The sequence below is a fragment of the Lagopus leucura genome, unplaced genomic scaffold (assembly GCF_019238085.1).
Source record: "Lagopus leucura isolate 7727_CA_CO unplaced genomic scaffold, USGS_WTPT01 Super-Scaffold_100022, whole genome shotgun sequence".
Lineage (NCBI taxonomy): Eukaryota > Metazoa > Chordata > Aves > Galliformes > Phasianidae > Lagopus > Lagopus leucura.
Window position 1 is genome coordinate 3,737,221 of NW_024962275.1, and position 18,969 is coordinate 3,756,189.

An 18,969-nucleotide genomic window follows, 5' to 3' on the forward strand; every position below is an offset into this window, starting at 1 on the left:
AGTTCTAATTATTAGAGATTGTTTTACTGGATTCATAAATTTCAGCTTAGATGGGGGAGAATTTAAAACAAAAATTCCCGTTGGTTTAATTACTCTAATTATTAATGTATTTCAGACTATACAGATGTACTTTCAAGGGTGTCCTTTTGGGCTTATTTGGTTTAGAAAGATGGATGGTGTGGAAGATGAAAGGCAAAAATGTCAAGGCTAATCAGGTAGTGAGGGCTGTGAGGAGTGCCTGAAGAGCAGGATTTGTTGGTGTTTCAGCACTGTGCAGTTTGCCTTTGTTTCTGAGATGCTAAATGCTAAATGTTAAATCGCTCACTCATTTCTTTTGTTCTTTCACACTAATTTGAATCTTCAGATGTAACTCCTGACGCTGGGAGGGAACTCCTTGCTTCCTCTAAATCAGCTGAACCTTTGGAGTAACTTAACATGTAGGCAGAGCAGCATCTCAAGAGCTGTGTGTTCTCTTCCTGTTTCATGGCTGCTGGCTACATCTACCTTAGCAGTAACTGACCCTAGGTTCTTCTGAAGCAAGCAGTAAACTTGATTCCTCTAGCATACGTAACATCCATTAGCACTAATAGGTTTTGAGTGTCTGTTCAGGAACAGAACAATAGCTGTTTATACAATCTTCGATACAACCAGGGCATTTAAAACGTTGTACTGCTGGCCAAAGCAATTTAATAAATGGAGAGAGGAAAAGCATGAACTAAGACTGGTTCTGAGAGTCTAGTGTGAAGATCACATGGCACAGTTTAATGTGAGAGGAACGTTCTGTGTGTGCAGGGTTTCTGGGGCTACATTAACCCCAGTGCCAAAGGTCATTTGTTTTGGGGTCAGTAGGCCAATGTTACCAGATTGGGGCAAATGCTCCAAAAAGGTCTGCAAATATTTGTTCTCGTATTTTACTTCTCTTTAGCTATGCTTTCATCCCTTTTGTGTTCACTTCTAGGAAGAACAAAAAAGAAAAAAAAAGCATGAGAATTCGTGGTATTTAAAGTATGTGATTATTCTCTTTAGCTCAATTTTTAAATTTGGACATGCAATCATCTACTAACACACCTGGCCACTTACTAATGAGCACAGCTGAAGTAGTGAATTTTAAATATTGACTGTTCAAAGCAAAATGTGATCATTCTGCATGTAAAAGTATTCCAAAAAGAAGTAAAATATTTGAATATTCAATAAATTTGAGGAACCATGAGCTACCAATAAATATTCCATGAACAGAAAAAGAGGCTACATTTTTTGATAAATCATTGCAAATTATTCCCTCATCTCTAGTTATTATAATGTTAATAGAAAGCACCTTCAGGTTTTTCCTATAGTGGAGTCTAATGATGTGCTACTGCATGTTTCACTTCTCCTGTTAGATGGGTAAAATAAGAAGCTGACAGAGCTGTGCTGCTAGCTGTGGGCTTGTGAGATGGGTGTGCTTTGAATTCAGTACTGAGTTACAGGTGTTTGTGTACTACTGCATCATTTAGAACTGCTCTACGGTTGCATCATATCCTCGTAATTTCTTGGAAGGCATAGAAGAAAGGAAAAGCCACGGTTTTATGCATGGGCTTTATCCTTTTTTATGCATGGTCAGTGTTCTATTCAAGCAGTCACTATGAACAAATGAATAGGAACTGTTCCACTCTTCTGTACGCATTAAAAAAAAAATCAAACTAAAAAAAGCCCATCCTTGTTGGGTATTTTTCTCTGATCAGTCTAAATGCACACACTCATGGTTTTCAAAATGCTAAGCCAAGTTTCTCGTGCCTTTTGGAAGGTTTGACATTTCAAGCAGCTTGTCTTTCCATTAACCAAACTGGATTTTGGTTCAGGCTCAGAGTGCCTGCAATCAGATGCACTGCTGTAGTCATCAGATGGGTTTGTATCATTTCCATTCTTGCAGATTCCTGGGAGGAGAAGTCCTGCTTTATCATGATGTATTCACGTGTTAATGTGTGAATGTGCTTTATAGACCACATGTGCTTTGGACTTAATGGTTTCTAATGCAATAATCAGGTGTTCTACAAGCCAGCTGTTCAAAGTGGTTCTGTAGGCAGCTGCTCAGTGGGAGGAAAACTGCCCAGGAAATGAGGCTGGAGTTTGTGCCACAGAGAGCAGAAGTAGCTAAAGCACAGAAATACCTGTGTGTCACCTGAACTGCTTTTGTGCAATAAACCCTGCTCAAAAGAGTGCTAAGAATACCGCTGCACTGAAAGAAGGTAGTATAATTTAAATTGCTTTGGCAGAGCTTAGCAGAGTGGACCCCTGGCAGTTGCTAGCCCGTCTTGACATGACACATCAAAGGAGTAAGCAAGACGCTGGCTGTTTCTGATAGCAGCATGATGCACCTTTGGAAGGTGACAGACTCAAAGCCACAGACCCAGGTTCCAGCAGCGAGAGACGGCGGGAGGCTTTGACACACCGTCCTGTGGGACCTGCTGGCTTTCAGGAGACGAAGCGATTCCTTTCCCTTTCCTCTTTCACCTGCTCGAATGCTGCCTGATGAATGGCTGACAATACCACAGGTGCTGAGGCCTGGGGACAGCAGAGATGAACAAAACAAGGAAAGCAGTGCCTGGCTGGGCCACCTTGTTGCTTCCCCTGCTGGGCGAGGACTGTTTTCTGCAGCGCTTTCTCTGCTCTACTTTAAAGTAGGAATCGTGTGGTAGTGTGTTCAGTGCTCCTGGTGAAAGTGTTTTGTGACTAGTGTGCTAGGAGACCTTCTGCCACACTTCCACCAGGCCTGTTTACATCCCTCAGTACGATGTAAGCCTACAGAAATGCTTTATTTCAGGATCATGTCCATCAGGCTATTTGGTTAGACAAAGAGATGGGAACCCACAGTGTATGCAAGTGCTTGGAAGAATGAATCTGGTTCACACTGTCAGGTGAAAGATAATTCCATGCCTCGGGAGGCAGGGAATCTGACAGCAGCATTTTTTCTAAGCGATGGCAAAATGAATGAGGCTGAAGCATAGCATTCAGCTGAATGGTCATTGACTCAGAGTGGCTGGGAAAATATTAAATCTGCAGAGGAGGATCTTCGTTCTCCTGCCCAATAGCAGATACCACGTTACAAAACGTCCGTACGTGTGGGCAAAGTGGAAGTCACAGAAAGAAAAGCCGCAGCAGAAAGTTTTGGGACGTCTCATTTCAATTCCATTTGGAACTTGTGCGTTGAAAATTAAACCAACATTAAAATGAACTTTAACATTACCATTTATTTTAAATAAGCTTTCTGGAAATTGAAAGAGAGTTAACAGAAACCGAAGCAAACTGCCTGAAAATGAGGCTGTCTTCATATTTCTGTTGTTGCCGTTCTGCTGAGATCATTCCATGGCTGTTCATTTCACTAATGCTGTGTGCTGATGTGACGTAGGGGGTCTGATAATTGCAAAAGAAATTACATGTGGATGTGATATCCTTGTGGATCCCTTTGCCAGTTTGATGTCCAACATGGTAGTCAGCGTGCAACATTTGGCACTGCCAAATCGGTTGTGCAAAGTACATGGAGGTGGGCTTGGGCAAGCAGAAGTGTGCTCAGCTTCCCTTCATTTTTATGCCTTTATTAACTCTCTGATCTATTATGTTAACGACTTGGGGCTTACGCAGTGTTATTTATATATTTATTTCAAGAAGACATCTCAGTTCACCTTTAACCGGAATATGCCTGCATGATAAAATTCCTTTTGAACTCAATTGTGAATATGCAGCCTTCTTTTTTTTTGTTCTTTCTTTAGCAAATTCCCAACGTGCTTTGGGCCAATCTGATCCGGGAACGTCTGTCAAACGTGGACTGCATCAAACAAGTAAGAATTGCTCCTCGGAGGACCAGTGGATAAGCACTTACACAACTCGTGCATAGTAGTTAGCATTCTGAGTCCTGAGCAGAGGAGGGAATAGGGGCAAATCTGTGGGGGCTCGGGAGCGGATTGCTTTCTTGAACATCAGCAGAGGGAGTTTGGAGCTTTATTAACAGGATAAAGGGGAGGATGAGAGTATGCATATGCTAATCTTTTAGCACTGAGATGATCAAAGGCTGAACAAGTGTAGCTTTGTTGATTGCCTGGGGCAACTGGCAGAGTTGAAGTGGACAAAACAGATAAACAGAAAATATATAAAAATCAATATGTTAAGGCTTTAACTCTTATTGAGGAAAAGGGGAAAAAGAGTCTAATGCTATTCATTTCAATTTGCTTCCTTTCTTACTGAATCTTTTGTTTCTTACCGTGTAACACTGAATTTGAATATATTCTCCTCTGGGTAATAATTAATATGTTCACTGTTAATTACACAAACAGGCAACTGCATAGGTTTGGTTGTACCCACAGATGGGTGGCTTTCCTTCTCCCCTTTCCACTCCAGTATGCTCGATCTTAATGTAAGTAGAGACTGTTAACTTGGAATCAAAGGAGACCTTAAGTAGATTAATATTGGTTGAAATTAATGGCTGGACTCAACAAAAGCAAAACTTCCTTTCTGTGTTTCCTTTAAAATCTCAGGTGTTGTCATGGCTTGTTGACTCCACAGTCAGACCATTATAAAGGATTATTGGTGAGAGACAAATCTGTAAGGATAAAAACCTCTCCCTAAACGGTGCCAGAATTATAATGTATATTACTTGTTGAGAGGAAAAAGCCCATTGACCAAAGCAGGTGTTGCACTCATGAAGGACTGAGCAACATTTCCAGAAGACAGTACAAGTGCTTAGAAGGGTTGCTCTGTCTCTTCAGCTGGTGGTCATAGGCCAGCTGGTACTTCTGACCTTGCAGGGATGTGGCAAGCTCACAGCTGTACTGAAATGTGTTACTCCTTGATATCATTCTCTACCTTGTTGCTTCAATAAAGCAGGGCCAGTAATTAATATTTCACTGAAGTGTGAAAATTGCTTCTTGAATTTGACCCAGCATCAGCCCCAAAAGAAACTGAACATGCTGAAACCTTATGTCCCATGTTTCTAGATCTGTAAAATTAGCAAGAAAAAGGAGCAAAACTAGCAAGAACTCAGATCATTGTTTTCTGCCCCTGACTGAAAGTTTCTGCCTTACAGCTCAGGTGATGTAAATGATTGCTATAAAGGTCTTGTGCGGCAATGCAAAGTCAGTTATTTCAGCCTAGGCCACTGGTGGAGCTGTCTTTCAGTGGACCTGCCTTGTGTAAGCTAGATCAGATGGTCAATTACAGTCTATGAACTGTGGAAAGGATAACTTGATCAGGATGGTAATGAATAGCTGGAGATGTAATCTCTTAAATTGTTCTTTCCTGGCAGGTTTGCTAGGGGACATCTGTCTGTGTCATATATCTGTTGCAGAACTATAGCTGTAGCAAAATGGGTGGCATGCTGCTCTCCTTCAGCAATGCTTTAGGACTAGCAGTAACTAAACTGTGACCTATCCTGTCAGATAACCCACTGTATGTATGGGAATTGAATTTAAAATTCTGCCTGCTGGTATTTAATGTTACTGAGAAAAGTCATTAAGCTGAAATAAAACTTGCCAGGTTTGGAAGAAGCGAGCATAGTGCCCTTATTTGTGTGACAGTGCCCTTATGTGTGGAGGGAGAACCTCAGTATGGAAGTCCTTCCATTCACATCTGTAGAGAAAGCTGTGAAAGAGTAAGAATAAGTTAGGGTGGGTGATTTTTGAACATTTCATTGAATTTGTAGCATAATCCAGGTTTACCGAGAGACTGACCGTAACAAAAAGCTGGGGTGCATCGTTGGTTTGCATTAATATTTACAGATGACAGTACTTCTGCTCCCCCATAGGAACACGTGCAATTGTTTTATGACTGGTAATGTATGAATCAAAGGCCTGGCTTGTCTCTAGGTTATAGTTTTCTAGAGGTATGGATCCCACTGATGGTAATGGGGCTGAATCTCTGCAAATTTGGAGTGATGAGTTGAACCCTGCACTTTTAAATTACACCAATATTTGCTTACATGGAGAATTATTTAGATACTCTCAGCTGCTCTAAGTGGTTCTCATTTTTAAGTACCAGGTCATGCAAAGTCTGAGTGAGGTGACAAGATGGTTCAGATGCCAGCAGCTGCACTGTGTCCTGCCCACGTTTTGTGCCTGCTGTTATCAGAGCAAGATGGAACTGGCAGCTCTGGATGTGTTACAGGAGCAACAAAAGCAAAAACCTTTATTTCTGAAGTTTCCCTGGCATTCTGAAAGAATGAAATTCTTCCTATTAGCCTAAGTTAAGATTTCAGCTATTTTTAGGAAATAAGCATAACTGGCTTTTCGAAGTAGAGATGGATATTAAAACCATTTTGTTTAATAGAGAGTAATCTACGATCGCTAAAACTTCCTCGCGTTGTGCATGTCTCCTCCGGGGGAGAGGGGATCTAGAGATTTCAATTGCCATATTCCCCCTGTATGAGTGGAAGTCATGCAGTGGATTTTGTTCTTCGCTGAGCAGATTTATGCCATCTCTCTCAAAGCATGAGTCAGCCTTTTTTTTTTTTACTGAAAATGTTAATAGATGAGGAGCTGGATGTTGGACACAGTACCACCAGCTGTTTGTTTTATTTCTCCTTGTGGTGTCATTGAGTTGGCATTAATTGCGCAGCTTTCATCCCACTGACAGTAGGAATACAGGATTTTTTGTGCCATTGTTTTGACACTCGCAGGTTTATAGATGTCACAGGCATTCTCTGAGGAGAACATTTTTATTGATCAACGGCTCTGCTGGAGACTGTGTTGTGTGTTCTTCTAATACAAATGTCGTTAGGACTGCGAAGGATCAGATGGGTAGGTCTTCCAGCTCACACACAGAAAACTTATTGCAAGCATTATGTTAGAACCTGGGACTTGGGAAGTTGATAGGAAAACTTTTCATCTTTCAGGGTTAGTACATGTTGGTTATAGCACCTCTGGCTGCTGTGTAACTCCCAGTGCTGGGACTGAGGAGGGAAATCACAGAACTGGGGAAAGCTGGTGAGGAGATTGCTACATGATGAATTGGTGAGAGAGAGCTGAGCAGCCTTCATCCTGCCTCAGACCACTTTGAAACTAAGCTTAGGCTGGTGATGCACATGAATAGAGGCAGAATTACATCTGATTGGTATTAAACTATTCAGAAGGGTGGTGGTTGCCATTGAAAGAGAAGGAAAAGAAAGCAATGGCTACTGGTTCTTCTGATCTTGCCATGACAGATAAAGATCATCATGATGTCTCTGTGAAACTCCATACCAAAGATAGTGAGGGTCTATTTTTTTTCAAGCACAATGTGGCATTTTTATATCTTCATAGTTAACTAAAGCTACAAAAATACTTTGCATGTGGGAATGAGGGGTTTCTTCCTAATGGAGAACTCGGTAAAGTTGGAGCTTCTTCCATCATCTGTACTCCTAATGCTGACAGGCTGCAGGAGCCGGGTTGGCAGTTTGGGATCCATTCTGGCAGAACTATTACTGATATCGTTTTGTTGTGTTATTTTCTGTCCCCTTTCTTCAGATGGCAGAGAAGGATGGGGTAATTTTCACAACCACTGAATGATGATGATGCGGAGAATCTGTTGCAGTGATCTGCTTTCCTAAGGGCCAAGCTGGTTGTGCCCTTTGGTTGCCATGCTTGTGGTTAAGATTTCTTTCAGAGGTGCCATGTAATTCAGAGCTACATCTGTGTGCTATCCCTTTGCTGTCTTCATTATTCCAAGCCAGTCTCAGTTCTGTCTTTTCTAAAGCATTTTAAGGCTGTGCTGGTCAAATAACAAGAGAGAATTGAACGTCTAGGTCATTCTTATTGGGGTGGAAGGTGTGAAAGTCTGTAGGCTTGGTCTTACAGCTGAGAGCAGTGTGCCAGTGAAGGAATGAGATCTACATTTCAGAATGACCTTGAGGTTTTCCTTTGCTCCAGATGCCTTAAATCTGGAGAGGAAAGTGATGGCTTTGAGCGTACTTCCTTGTCACTGAATTTTGGTGTGGTGTGGGTCTCCAAGGAGCACTTCACTTGGCATTAAGGCACCAGCAGAAATTTGTATTTACAGCATTCTTCATGGGGGAAAGGATGGAGGTTTGCAGTCGGTGACCACAGAGTAAGGCACCGTGGAATTACTCGTTTTTAGCCTTTGTTCAACCCTTGATGTGATAAAGTGCAATCGTGCTTGGATGTAAGGTTACTGCTATCAAGAACAAAAAATAGATGACTTCTTAAAGAAGCAAATTTACCATGTGAAGTTACTAATTACACTTTAATGATAGTCAGGAGGGCAAAAAAGACCAGTGTTTGCATAAAGCATGATAGGCATATTTTAAGTCAGGTCTTGCTCTGCTGTGTGTTGCTTCCTCTTGCTGGTTCCCAAGCCACACTCCTTTTTACTCTTTTTTTTTTTTTTTAATAATTTTTTTTTTATCTGTGACATCTGCTTGGAGCTTGTCCCTCCTGTGATACCATACTACTTGCAGCTGTTCAGACCTCCAGCTCTGAGCTGTGCACGGGGTGCCCTGAGCATACGGCCTTTTTGATGTGTGATAAAACAGAACCAAGCCACTGGGGGTATGGAGAGGGAATGCAGCAGAATATCAATAAACCTGTTCTGAACAAAGCTGCAGCTCTGTGGTGGAATAGACATTTCACTGAAGTGTCAAGTAGATGGATAATGTATTCTAATTAGGGACTGACTGATACCCTGCAACTCAGAGACCTTTGGAAATAAGATCCAAAATGCTAACTATTTCTGTAGCAAGTGGTTATTATGCATTTGTTTAATGCCTTGAAATGTATTTGTTGCAGGAAGCCATTTATTGAACTACGTTTTACTGCACTGCAAAAAACTTTCATTTATAAAATTCCTTATTGCCTGCTTTAAGGACCTTTGAAAGGAGTATAGAAGCATCTTGAAGCTTACGCTGTTAAAGAACAGGCTTCTGTGTTTCCTGCCTGTTGCTCAGGATTTGATTTTGAGCACTAAGCTGTAGTGACACCAGAAGCAATGGTTTTGTGGCATGCTGGATATTTTTGTATTTTTTTTTTCCTTCTGTTTAAGTTTCCAAAAGCGCTGTGCTTGGACTGAAGAAAATGAGCCAGATTTGTAGTCTGTGTAAATAGGCACAGATTTATTGCCTTCCAACCTCTGATGCCATTTCTCCTAAGAAGATTCGGGCCTGTATAACTCCATACAAACACAACATATTCAGAAGTAGCACTGAAGTTCCTTGCATACAGCTCAAAATACTGTGCAGCCTTGCCTCCTGCAAGTCCCAAGGGATAAATTGATTTCTTAGCACCTGCGTGACCTTAGGCAGTGGTTCATTCTCATTCGATAGAGCAAACACTGGGAGTGGCAGAAATGGCTCGCGGTTTCTTAAGGCTCTTATTTTCTACAGCTATCAGCAGGATGACATGTTCCTGAAACCAGGCTAATTAAGGAATTTGAAGTAGTCTACTCTATTTTCGTGTATAATTGGAATGTCCCAATTTCCTCTTACAGAAGTCATGGAGATATGCGAAAATGCTTCTAAAACCTTTGGACCCCATACTGGCAGAGCTTCAAATTTATGTGGGAGATGAGAATGATTGCTAGCTAATGCAATATTAAAGTGTCTTATTTCAGTACAAAGATGGTTTTCCCATTTACTGTAGTATCTCAGAGTTGTCTGGGGGTATGGGATGTAGTGACGAGGACGCCTGGTTCAGGCACTGATAAAAATGAGAGAAAGTCCCAAAGATTCAGCCTTGAGTCTGGGAAGTGATTACTTCTCAAATACTGCATCACACAGAAGCAGAGTGAGGCTGCTGCTCTTCTCTGCTATTTTGCAAATCCGTAAATGTTTTTTTAAAGATGCTCAGTCCAACACTTAGCTGGCTATAACAAGGACTTAAGGGAGCAAAAGGCTCTTTTTTCTTTTTCCTTTCTTTTGCTCTGTTGCTTCATTAGCTTTGGGAACGCCGGTTCCATTACTGTGAGTTTCCCTGTATAATTTAAGAAAATAATGAAAGCGTGCATGTTTTCCTCGCTGTTCTTGGCATTAAATCTGTCTTTAGATTTGTTTAGCCTCTTTTTTTATCCACAGTGTGGGCCGGTATCCTTTTGAATATTTCAAAACTGTAGAAATTGTTTTGGGGTTGTTTTTATTCAAGAGAGAAGTTTCCTTTTATTTAAGACAAGTATGGGGAAAAAACAAAACAAAACAAAAAACAAAAAACATTTTTGCTGCAAGACAAAAGTGCCCACTGGACTGTGCTGGTGGTGATAGTGCGTGCCACTGCACAGAAACACCAGTGCTCCATGTTTGTGTTCTTCTCTCATAGGCGTCTATAACAAATATTGTGCAGCTGTGATAGAGAATGAGGCAATTTGTCTGCAAGCAGCGCTGATATTTAGTGCTATTTTTTGGGTTTTCTCTTCCAGTACCAATAACACTTTCGTGGTTCTGTTCAATAGGGCTGGATTTTGGAAGGCTTCCCTGAAAATCAGGAGCAGGCACGGTTGCTGCAATCATCTGGCATCATTCCGAGGCACGTTGGTAAGCAGTGCGAGGTTGATGCGTGGCTGCAACCAGCAGGTGAAAGCCTCCAGTGTTCTTCCCCAAACATCCTCTTTAAATTCAGTATCAAAATTGGAGACAACAGAGTCACCAGACAGCCAAAGGATGTTTCTGTGTAGTTCAGTTTCACTCAGAACCTTGAGTTAACCTGGAAATCTTGAGATCCTGTCTTTCATACATGAACCCCTGTCTTCCTAAATGTTAGAGAGAGAAAATTCCTGCAAGTATCTCTGAGCAGCTGTATGTAGCCTTGCTTCAGTACTAGGCGTGGGTCTGAATTTTTTATGATTTCAATCTCTAGATCTCTAAATCAATCTCTAAATCTGTTTGGTGATTCTCAGATCAAAGCAATTTCCTCATCCCCTAAATACAAATTCATTCTTCTGCCGAATTAGAGAATACAAACTTCACAAACTGCACCGAGTGAAAAAGAAGCATCGTGATTTTAGACTTGATCTTCACCAGTGAGGATGAATTTGAACTTGATTTGAGAGGAACGTTTCTTTACTGAAAAAGAGCTCACAAACACGACCTGTCCAGCTGCCATTGCCATCTAGAACAGCCAGCTGTCCCGAAGTCATACAGTTAGAGAACCTATTTAGATGTAAGAAATGATTGCAATTGCCTGGAATACAGTGTGAAGTGATAGATGTACTGCTTTTCAGTGGATGCTGAACTTAACACAGTGTTAGAGAACTCAGATTGTCACTTTGGATTTGATTTGGATGAGGTTTGACTGCTAATGAAGAATTTGGAATCACTGCAATAGAGTCAGGCAAAAATGTTTAATGTCTGGTACTTGCATGTATTTTTAATATAGCTAATAACATTTGAAGTCAAGTTTTGCTCACAATTATATCTGTGCAACCACGACCTGAATGAGAATCTTAAAGCTCAGTCTGTCTAGTTAATCAAAAAGAAGATTGAGAGGAGATGAGATTTACAGTGTATGAGTACCTTAATAGGGAGAAAAGTGTCTGAAAGTGTTATTTGATACTGTGAAGAAACTCTTAAGAAGAACTGGTTTGAAACTTGTAATCAAATGCACTGAAAACAGTAATTAAATTACAACGTTTAACTGTGAGAATGATGAGCTGAAAGCAACCGGGGAAACTGACAGATTCTCCATCTTTTGATGCTTTCTAATTAAGCTTGAACAGTTTTCTGGGAGGTTATCCAAAAATAAGTTTCACTGGTTTCACTACCAGAATAGCTGGGTGTAAAGGAATTGCTCGTGGTGCAGAAGAGAATCAGTGTTGGGTGATCTGTGGCTGCTTATGTGTCCTAAATTCTGGATATAATGTAAGTGAGAAAGAGCCTTGTTAATGGATGTGGTGGCTGGGATAGCCAGTGCTCTTAGGTTATTATCATTATGTATTTTCTCCTGCTATACTGTTTAGGAGAAGGAGGAAAACTCTGATTAAAGTGAAACTAATTATTTGCAGTAGAACACTGGGAAAGGACAATGAGACAAGCAGAGACAAGTGCGTTTGAAATGCATTTACCCATCTTTAAAACTAGAATATAACTGACCAGCCGCAAGAAATAAAGCAAATAACTACACTTCTTTTCTTTCTTTTTCTTCCTACTGTTTTTTGGTGGGGGTCCAGTTGTGCTCTATGCTGCAGACACTATGCTGATTGAGCGGAACAGTGGGAAGAGGCTCGATCCCCTCACAGAAGGTGCAGTGTTTGTTTCTTCCTGTTCTTGGTTAGAAACGAGGCTAGGATACGTCTTTTAATACATCCCTTTAAAAAAGAGAAGAAATCTATGATTATAAATGCAAAATTTATAGAGTTTGGAAAAAATGCGTTCGCTTTATATTATTTTCTGTGCCAGAAAAGTATGGCAAAATGTAAAGCTCACTATTGATTTTGTAAACAGCAGAATATGGCAGTACAGAATCATGAAGGTTAGGTCTGTCCATATCAATTTACATCAAGCATCTGTGCTGGATCCTGATTTTTTTCCTGAGCTTCAGGCATGCTTTTGCATGTCTTCCATTGAATGACTGTCACACAGATTTAGCTCCACATCATCTCTCGAGTAGCTGTCAGTACAGCTAAGAAGTGTGTTGCACAGATTATTGCTTGTGCTACGATTTGAAGCTTAAACGTAGACCTTGATATCCTCTATGAAACTGGAGCTGAGCAGCATAGATGAAATCATCCTCTTAGCTCCTAATTACTCTCTAACTTCCAGAGGTGTACCACACGACCTTTGACTGGCCAAGTGATGTGCAGATACAGCAACGTTTGGTGAAACCAGATGTGACTGAGGAGGAGATGTCAAAGCAGCTGCTGGAATACCATAGGAACTTCCCCGGGGTGTTCCACATCTACCACAAAATTCTGCGATCGATCAACGCAGACCAGCCTTGTGTGGATGTCATCTCACAAGGTAATTGGGCATGTGTATGGCAAATGGTAGTGGACAAACTGTTCTCTGAAAGGTAGCTCCTAATTGTTCTAGGATTAAAATCAGTCAACGTGGATGGCTCCCAGCTGAGTCGTGTTCTCTCTATGGCAGAGTTTGGGCTGTTCCTGATCATTATTTTCAGAGGGCTGCGTAAATGCAGATAACCAGAAGGTCTTGTTTGCACCCTCCTGTCAAGGAGCAGCTTGCTCAGCACAGCAATTGTCAGTTACTTCTTTGGGGGTCACTTAAAGGCTGCATGGTGGCTCAGCTGCTCACCCCCCAAAGGCCACTGCCTTCCACAGGTCTGATAAGAAGAAGGAGTCGTTGAAAGCTGGTCACATTTCATGATTTAAAAGCTGCTTGTGCTTGTAGCTTTTCTCTTCAACAATCCTTGTTTGCCTCTGCTTGACTGTAATGCAATCTGACTTCTAGTGTTGATACTTGAAGAAGAAAAGAGGGAAATTGCCAGAACACCCAGCTGATAATGTACTTTGCAGCTGCCAGTCTGTAGATGATCTGTTATATCTCAGCAATTTTGCATCTCATAAAGGTCTTTTTTTTTACTGACAAGTGCAGCACTTTTAAGATAAACAAGTAGGAAGTTTATATTCTGAATTTACGCATTAATTACCTCTAAATTACTTAATTAAATTTAAAAGTTCGTATCATAATTCATAAAGAATTCATGCCTTGAATTGTAAATAAAAATGTGAGTGCCTGAATATTAATTATTATTAATTAATAATGTAGTGAGATAAATTGAAAATTGGAATGAAAAAATCCTCTCCAGATCCTTTTTTCTGTAGTGCATCAAGCAGCCAGATTTTTTTTTTTAAAGAATAATTAGATGTGGAGACTGTCTAGGGGATCATTACTCCTAATTAACTTGGTTATTTACTGCAAATTAAGCATCATTTGTAAGCAGGGTGCTTTGCCTGTAATGTTTGTGCTTTTCAATACACAGGGTTATGGAAAATGTTCAGAATAACTAGAGCACTCCTTGGTTAGCTGATATTGGGCTCTGCAGCAAACAGACTTTGCTGCTGCCATTTTCCTGTTTGGTTTTGATTCTGTGGTGGCTTTTCTTAAAGTATTTGTATTACTGCAGACAGAGATTAAACAATACAGAGATGTCAACAGCACTGGGATTTTAATGGATTGTTTTATACAAGGATGAGATTTTGCAGATTCCTGAATTTTAGTGGAATTACTGCTGGGATGTGTGACATCACATCCAGTCCATGTCGTGGTGTTGCAGCACGGCTTGCAGTGCTGGAAAAAGAGATGTGTGTGATCCTATGTGGTTGCACTTTGAGGTAGTTTCTCAATTCTCTGGATTCTCTAGAATAGCAGAGTGGGAGCTTTCTTGAGCTGCTGTTTTATTAATTAGTCCATAATGATACCTCCATGTCCACAGGAGGGTCCTTAGAAAAATTGTTAGTATGCAGCAGCATGTTAACAGCAGTAATTCAAATACTTATCCTGATGATGTTCTTCATCAATCCTTTTGCATTATTTCAGTATAGAACTATGATTCATACAAATCCCAATGCCTGCCCTAATAAGATTCTATTTTATTGCAAGGACTCTTTAGAGCATAGACCTATTGGGATTGGAGATGCCTGGGCTGACACTTGGCTGCAGGTGCAGAGTAAACTGAAGAAGTGCAGGTGTGCTTATGCAGCTTCTAAACATGGGTAGCAATGGCAGTCAAGATGCAGTAAGCATGAAGTTGAACCTTTCTGTGTGGATCTGTGATGCTGGAAAGCTCAGGTAGCTTATACTGCAGCTTTAGCTGCTCTCCTTAGTGTTATTTTTGGCCTGAATAGGGGTATGGAAAGTAAGACTGCTCAGCTGTGTACAAATACAATCCTAGTTTGTCCTCACTGTCAAGCCATTTTTTGCTATAGCATCTTGGTGTCTACCAGGTTCTACTGTTCTACTGTGGCAGAGTTCAGGTCTCTTTAATGCAGCTACAATTATACTCCATGCATCCTGTGGGCCTTCCAAGCTCTTGTAATTTGTACATTGATACGACTGTAATTTCTAATATGCAGTAGAAAATGCTGAAGAAGGAATACCATCCAACACAGAACTGAATCAGACAGAAGAGATCAAATAGCCTTTCCACGTTATGCAAGAATGATGGACAAAGAAAGAAACTTGTGCTCAGTTATGTGTTGTCAGTGCCATATTGTGACATGATACATTACAAGTCTGTGATAATGTAATTAGGAGTGTGTTAATCACAAACGATGCTCTGTAAATGTCATATTAATTTAACATCCTGAGTTTTTACAGTTAAATATTTGTTCAGAAACTGCAGAAAGTATTAAGTGTAATTATCTCCCTCTGTAATTTGCATGGTAAAATTGTACCTATCAAGCAAAAAAAAAAAAGACTTCTGCTAAAAACAACATGGTGAAAGAGCAATTATTAATTGAATCTGCTCTTTAAAATGATTTGATGTCTGCTGATGAAAGGAGGTACAGGAGCCTAATGATGGTAAGATTTCTAAAGTGCTTCTCAGTGGAAGTTGCTGACACAGGAGTTTTATGAGTCTTGATTTGGGCTGCAATCTCTGGATGTTTCTGTGGTAAAATAAACGATGATGATGATTACAGCCTTCAAGGGAAAAAAAAATAGAAGTTAATGTTTATACTATAAGTTAAAAAAACTGAAGAAATAAGGTATGAGCAACATTTCTTGCCTTTCTGTCCTTTTCTAGCTCTTACCTACGTCCAAACCCAGCCCCGATCAGCTGCCCCTTTTACTCCACGTATTCTCTTTTGTGGCCCCCCAGGCAGTGGGAAGAGCCTGCAGGCAGCACTAATAGCTCAGAAATACGGCGTTGTCAACAGTAAGTTCTCAGTAAATATGCACTTTGCTCAATTCCTCCTTTCTGTCTTTTTGATCATTTATCTTCTGCTGTCTGCCTTTCTTACTCGCACCCAGAATTTCTCTGCCCATTGCTATGGATGTCAGATTTTTGAGGGAAGTGAAAAATATTTCAGTGTAGAAGTATATACCAACAGAACAAACATTCTGTGACAAACCAGCTCTAATGTTTTTTTAGTCATCATTTTTTATATCCTTTACATCAGTGCTTTTTCACATGTTGCATTCTTGTAGTGCCGTGAATTCTTCAGTGGATCGGGGGATTGTGAGTGATAGCATTGTAGCTGCAGCTGTCTGACTAAATTTGGGGCACTTTTAAGATAGAATTTGCTCTGAAATTGTACGTTTTCTTTCTTTTCTGTCAGAAAATTCAGTTTGAGGCTTCCTGGTTCCTGCTTAACATGCTGGTGTTAAAAAGTGCTACAGTACAGGCACTCAGCTATGTGATGGGATCAGTGTAATGTGTGTCCACATTCCATAACATTTTCTAATGCTGGAGTAGCCATCAATTATTTTAAACAAATGTCTGATTTCTGTAATATTTACCAGCTGGCAATATCCTCTTGGTGAAGTAAAATGCTGATTCGTTTCACTAGTCTTCCTTCAGCATACACCAAACAACAAAGAAACAAACCAGAATTAGGGAGGTAGTGGGGTTTTGCTTTTCTTTCTTTCTTTTTTTCCTGCAAGTTTGGCACAGTGTTTTCATCTAGGTCAAAATTTGCATTTTTAAAAATAACTGCTATGTAAAAGAGTTGCAGCTCTTTCTACTAAATACCACTGCCACTGCTTTACCCACCCATTACGTTTTATTGTAAGTATACTTTAAACCAAATATTGCTAAGAATTGTCTATTTAAGACAAAGTCAGAAGACCATCATTTTTTCATCAAGTCAGTGGTGCTGCTGGTGTTGGTGCCACTGATTTCAGGGCAGAACTGATTTACAGCTGTTGGTTGAAAGGTTGTGCAGTAATGCATGCTGCTATCCAGTACTTACCAAAAATGAAGTGGAATTAGGACGTGCTGTGATATCACTTAACTTCTCCATACCTTGGTTCCCTCTCTGTAAAACGAGGGAACACGAGCTCATATGGGGCAGCCAGACACAATAACTCAATAACTCAAGTCCAAAAGTGCTGTACAGTCCAAAATGGTGACATTTCGTGCACTGCTGGCCTGAATGGAACTTTCAATCTGTGTCTCCTGGTATTCTGTGTATTTGAAGTCAATGACAAGATTGCATTAGCACAGTTTTTAAAGTATAATTCTTGCATGATCATTAAATGACCCAGGGAGTCACTGCCTCGAGCTGCGTATGATCCTGCGCCCCCAGCAGTGCGGTTCAGCTGCTGTTCAGCAAGCGAAACTTTTTTCCCCTAATTATAACTTTATAAGAAGTGAAAAACACTAGCAATCCCTTGAGTTACTATTTCAGTAACATATTTGATTAGTATCTTTCCCTCTGTTTTTAATATGATCTTTGCCAAATGTATTCTTTTTTATTCGGTATTCTCCCCTGCTCAGTCTTTTTGCTTTTTCCTCTGCTTGGCCAAAAAGAAAATAATCCTAAACAACAAACCCAAAGAACCTACAACTTTTATTTTATTCAGTGACCTTATTCCAGTATGCAGCTTCTGTGTTGTGCTTTTTTTTCTTTTTTTTTTTTTTTTTCTTTGTTGGTTCCTTTTTAAAATTTAACCTTGTGTCTTTTTGTTCTTCCTTCCTCTTAGTTTGCTGTGGGCAACTGCTAAAGGAAGCTGTTGCAGACAAGACAAAACTTGGAGAACTCGTTAAGCCTTATATTGACAATGGATACCCAGGTAGGGCACCTTGTTGTCTCATTGCACTGTAGTTACAAATTAATGGAAAAAGATCAGTGATGAATGATTTTTTTTCTTGATTGGAGTATGCATTACATTGATCTGGAGGCTGCTTAATTCCATTCATTAGATGTGACTTACAGTACTACACAGTTAAAATAAACAACAGAAGTTAGATTTTTAGGCTCCTCAATATGTTCAAATAGTCCACTGTTCCAGTGAAATTCAGTATTTTTGGTACACATTCCATAATTTAATTCCATGTTTTTTATCTCTAAATCCAAATCAAAATTCTGATACAGATGTGCAATTTAACAATATTTAAAGTGCCTCCTAAAGCACAGTATCCTGTTTCACTTTTATTTCAATTTCAAGTAGATGATAATAAGGACTGCCTGCTTTTATGTAGGTAGGTATCGACTTATAAAATGCTACTGTAGGTTCATCTGGATTCACACAAGCATTTTTAACTCAAAAATAAAGTTTCCGTGTCCTTCATTTCTTATTAGCCTCTATGGTGGTAGGAGGGGCATACCACAAAGAATATTTAAGTATATATTGCTTCTGGATGATGGTTCTGCAAGTGATTTCAGATAAATCATAAATACTGTAAGCTCCTTAGGGCAGCAGTTTAAACTTGCATGTTTGTTAGCTTTCTTGCACAAAGATAGTTCTCTGTGGTGGATATTAAAAATCAAAAAAAGATCTATAGTTCTAAAATATAAATTGCATTTCAGCACGGTTCAAGCATGTTTATTTTGCCAAATTACAGTGGCCTGGAAGAGGAATTTTTAGTCCTATTTCTAGCAACAGGCCACCCGGTTACCAATGAGACAAATGCAGGGGGAAGATCTTGCTGAAAATTGAGCAATCTCAGTCCAGTTTTCGTATTGACAGAACTTTGAACAAAAAAAGTCTTCATTGTTTTTTTTTTTGCTTTTTGGCCAGCTGAGCCATTTGGTGAGATGGAAAGCTTAAAAGGCTGTCTCTTTTTTTTTCCTCCACAATAGTTTAATTTTGTGACTGAATTACATAGATCTGAAACGTGAGCCTATAAAATTAACTGATCCCTCAATACCATATGAACAGATTCAGTACTTTCCTTAGCATTTCAAAAAGACCTTTGGCAGCCTGCAGCTTTGGGTATTCTGTCTCTCCATCAAACCACAAGGCAATGTATTTTAACTCTAAACTTGCTCGTGGATTAATGGCTCGTGGCTGCCCTTGCTTGGAGAGAACATTCTGATCTAGAGATCCAGCTAACCAGTGTTTAACCCACAGGCAAGTGTTCTGAGCCTTTGTCATTTGCAATGTATCCAAGGTCTTGAAGT

General features: G+C 40.0%; 1 protein-coding gene across 1 annotated transcript in view; it reads left to right on the top strand.

Moving 5' to 3' along the window:
• AK8 (adenylate kinase 8) overlaps nucleotides 1-18,969 on the top strand; it is a 62,977-nt gene that overhangs the window by 7,094 nt on the left and 36,914 nt on the right. The window contains exons 5-10 of the mRNA XM_042878657.1: nucleotides 3,747-3,815; nucleotides 10,399-10,480; nucleotides 12,112-12,183; nucleotides 12,704-12,901; nucleotides 15,648-15,779; nucleotides 17,549-17,638. Coding sequence (XP_042734591.1) covers nucleotides 3,747-3,815; nucleotides 10,399-10,480; nucleotides 12,112-12,183; nucleotides 12,704-12,901; nucleotides 15,648-15,779; nucleotides 17,549-17,638 — 643 coding nt within the window. The remainder of the gene's footprint in view (nucleotides 1-3,746; nucleotides 3,816-10,398; nucleotides 10,481-12,111; nucleotides 12,184-12,703; nucleotides 12,902-15,647; nucleotides 15,780-17,548; nucleotides 17,639-18,969) is intronic.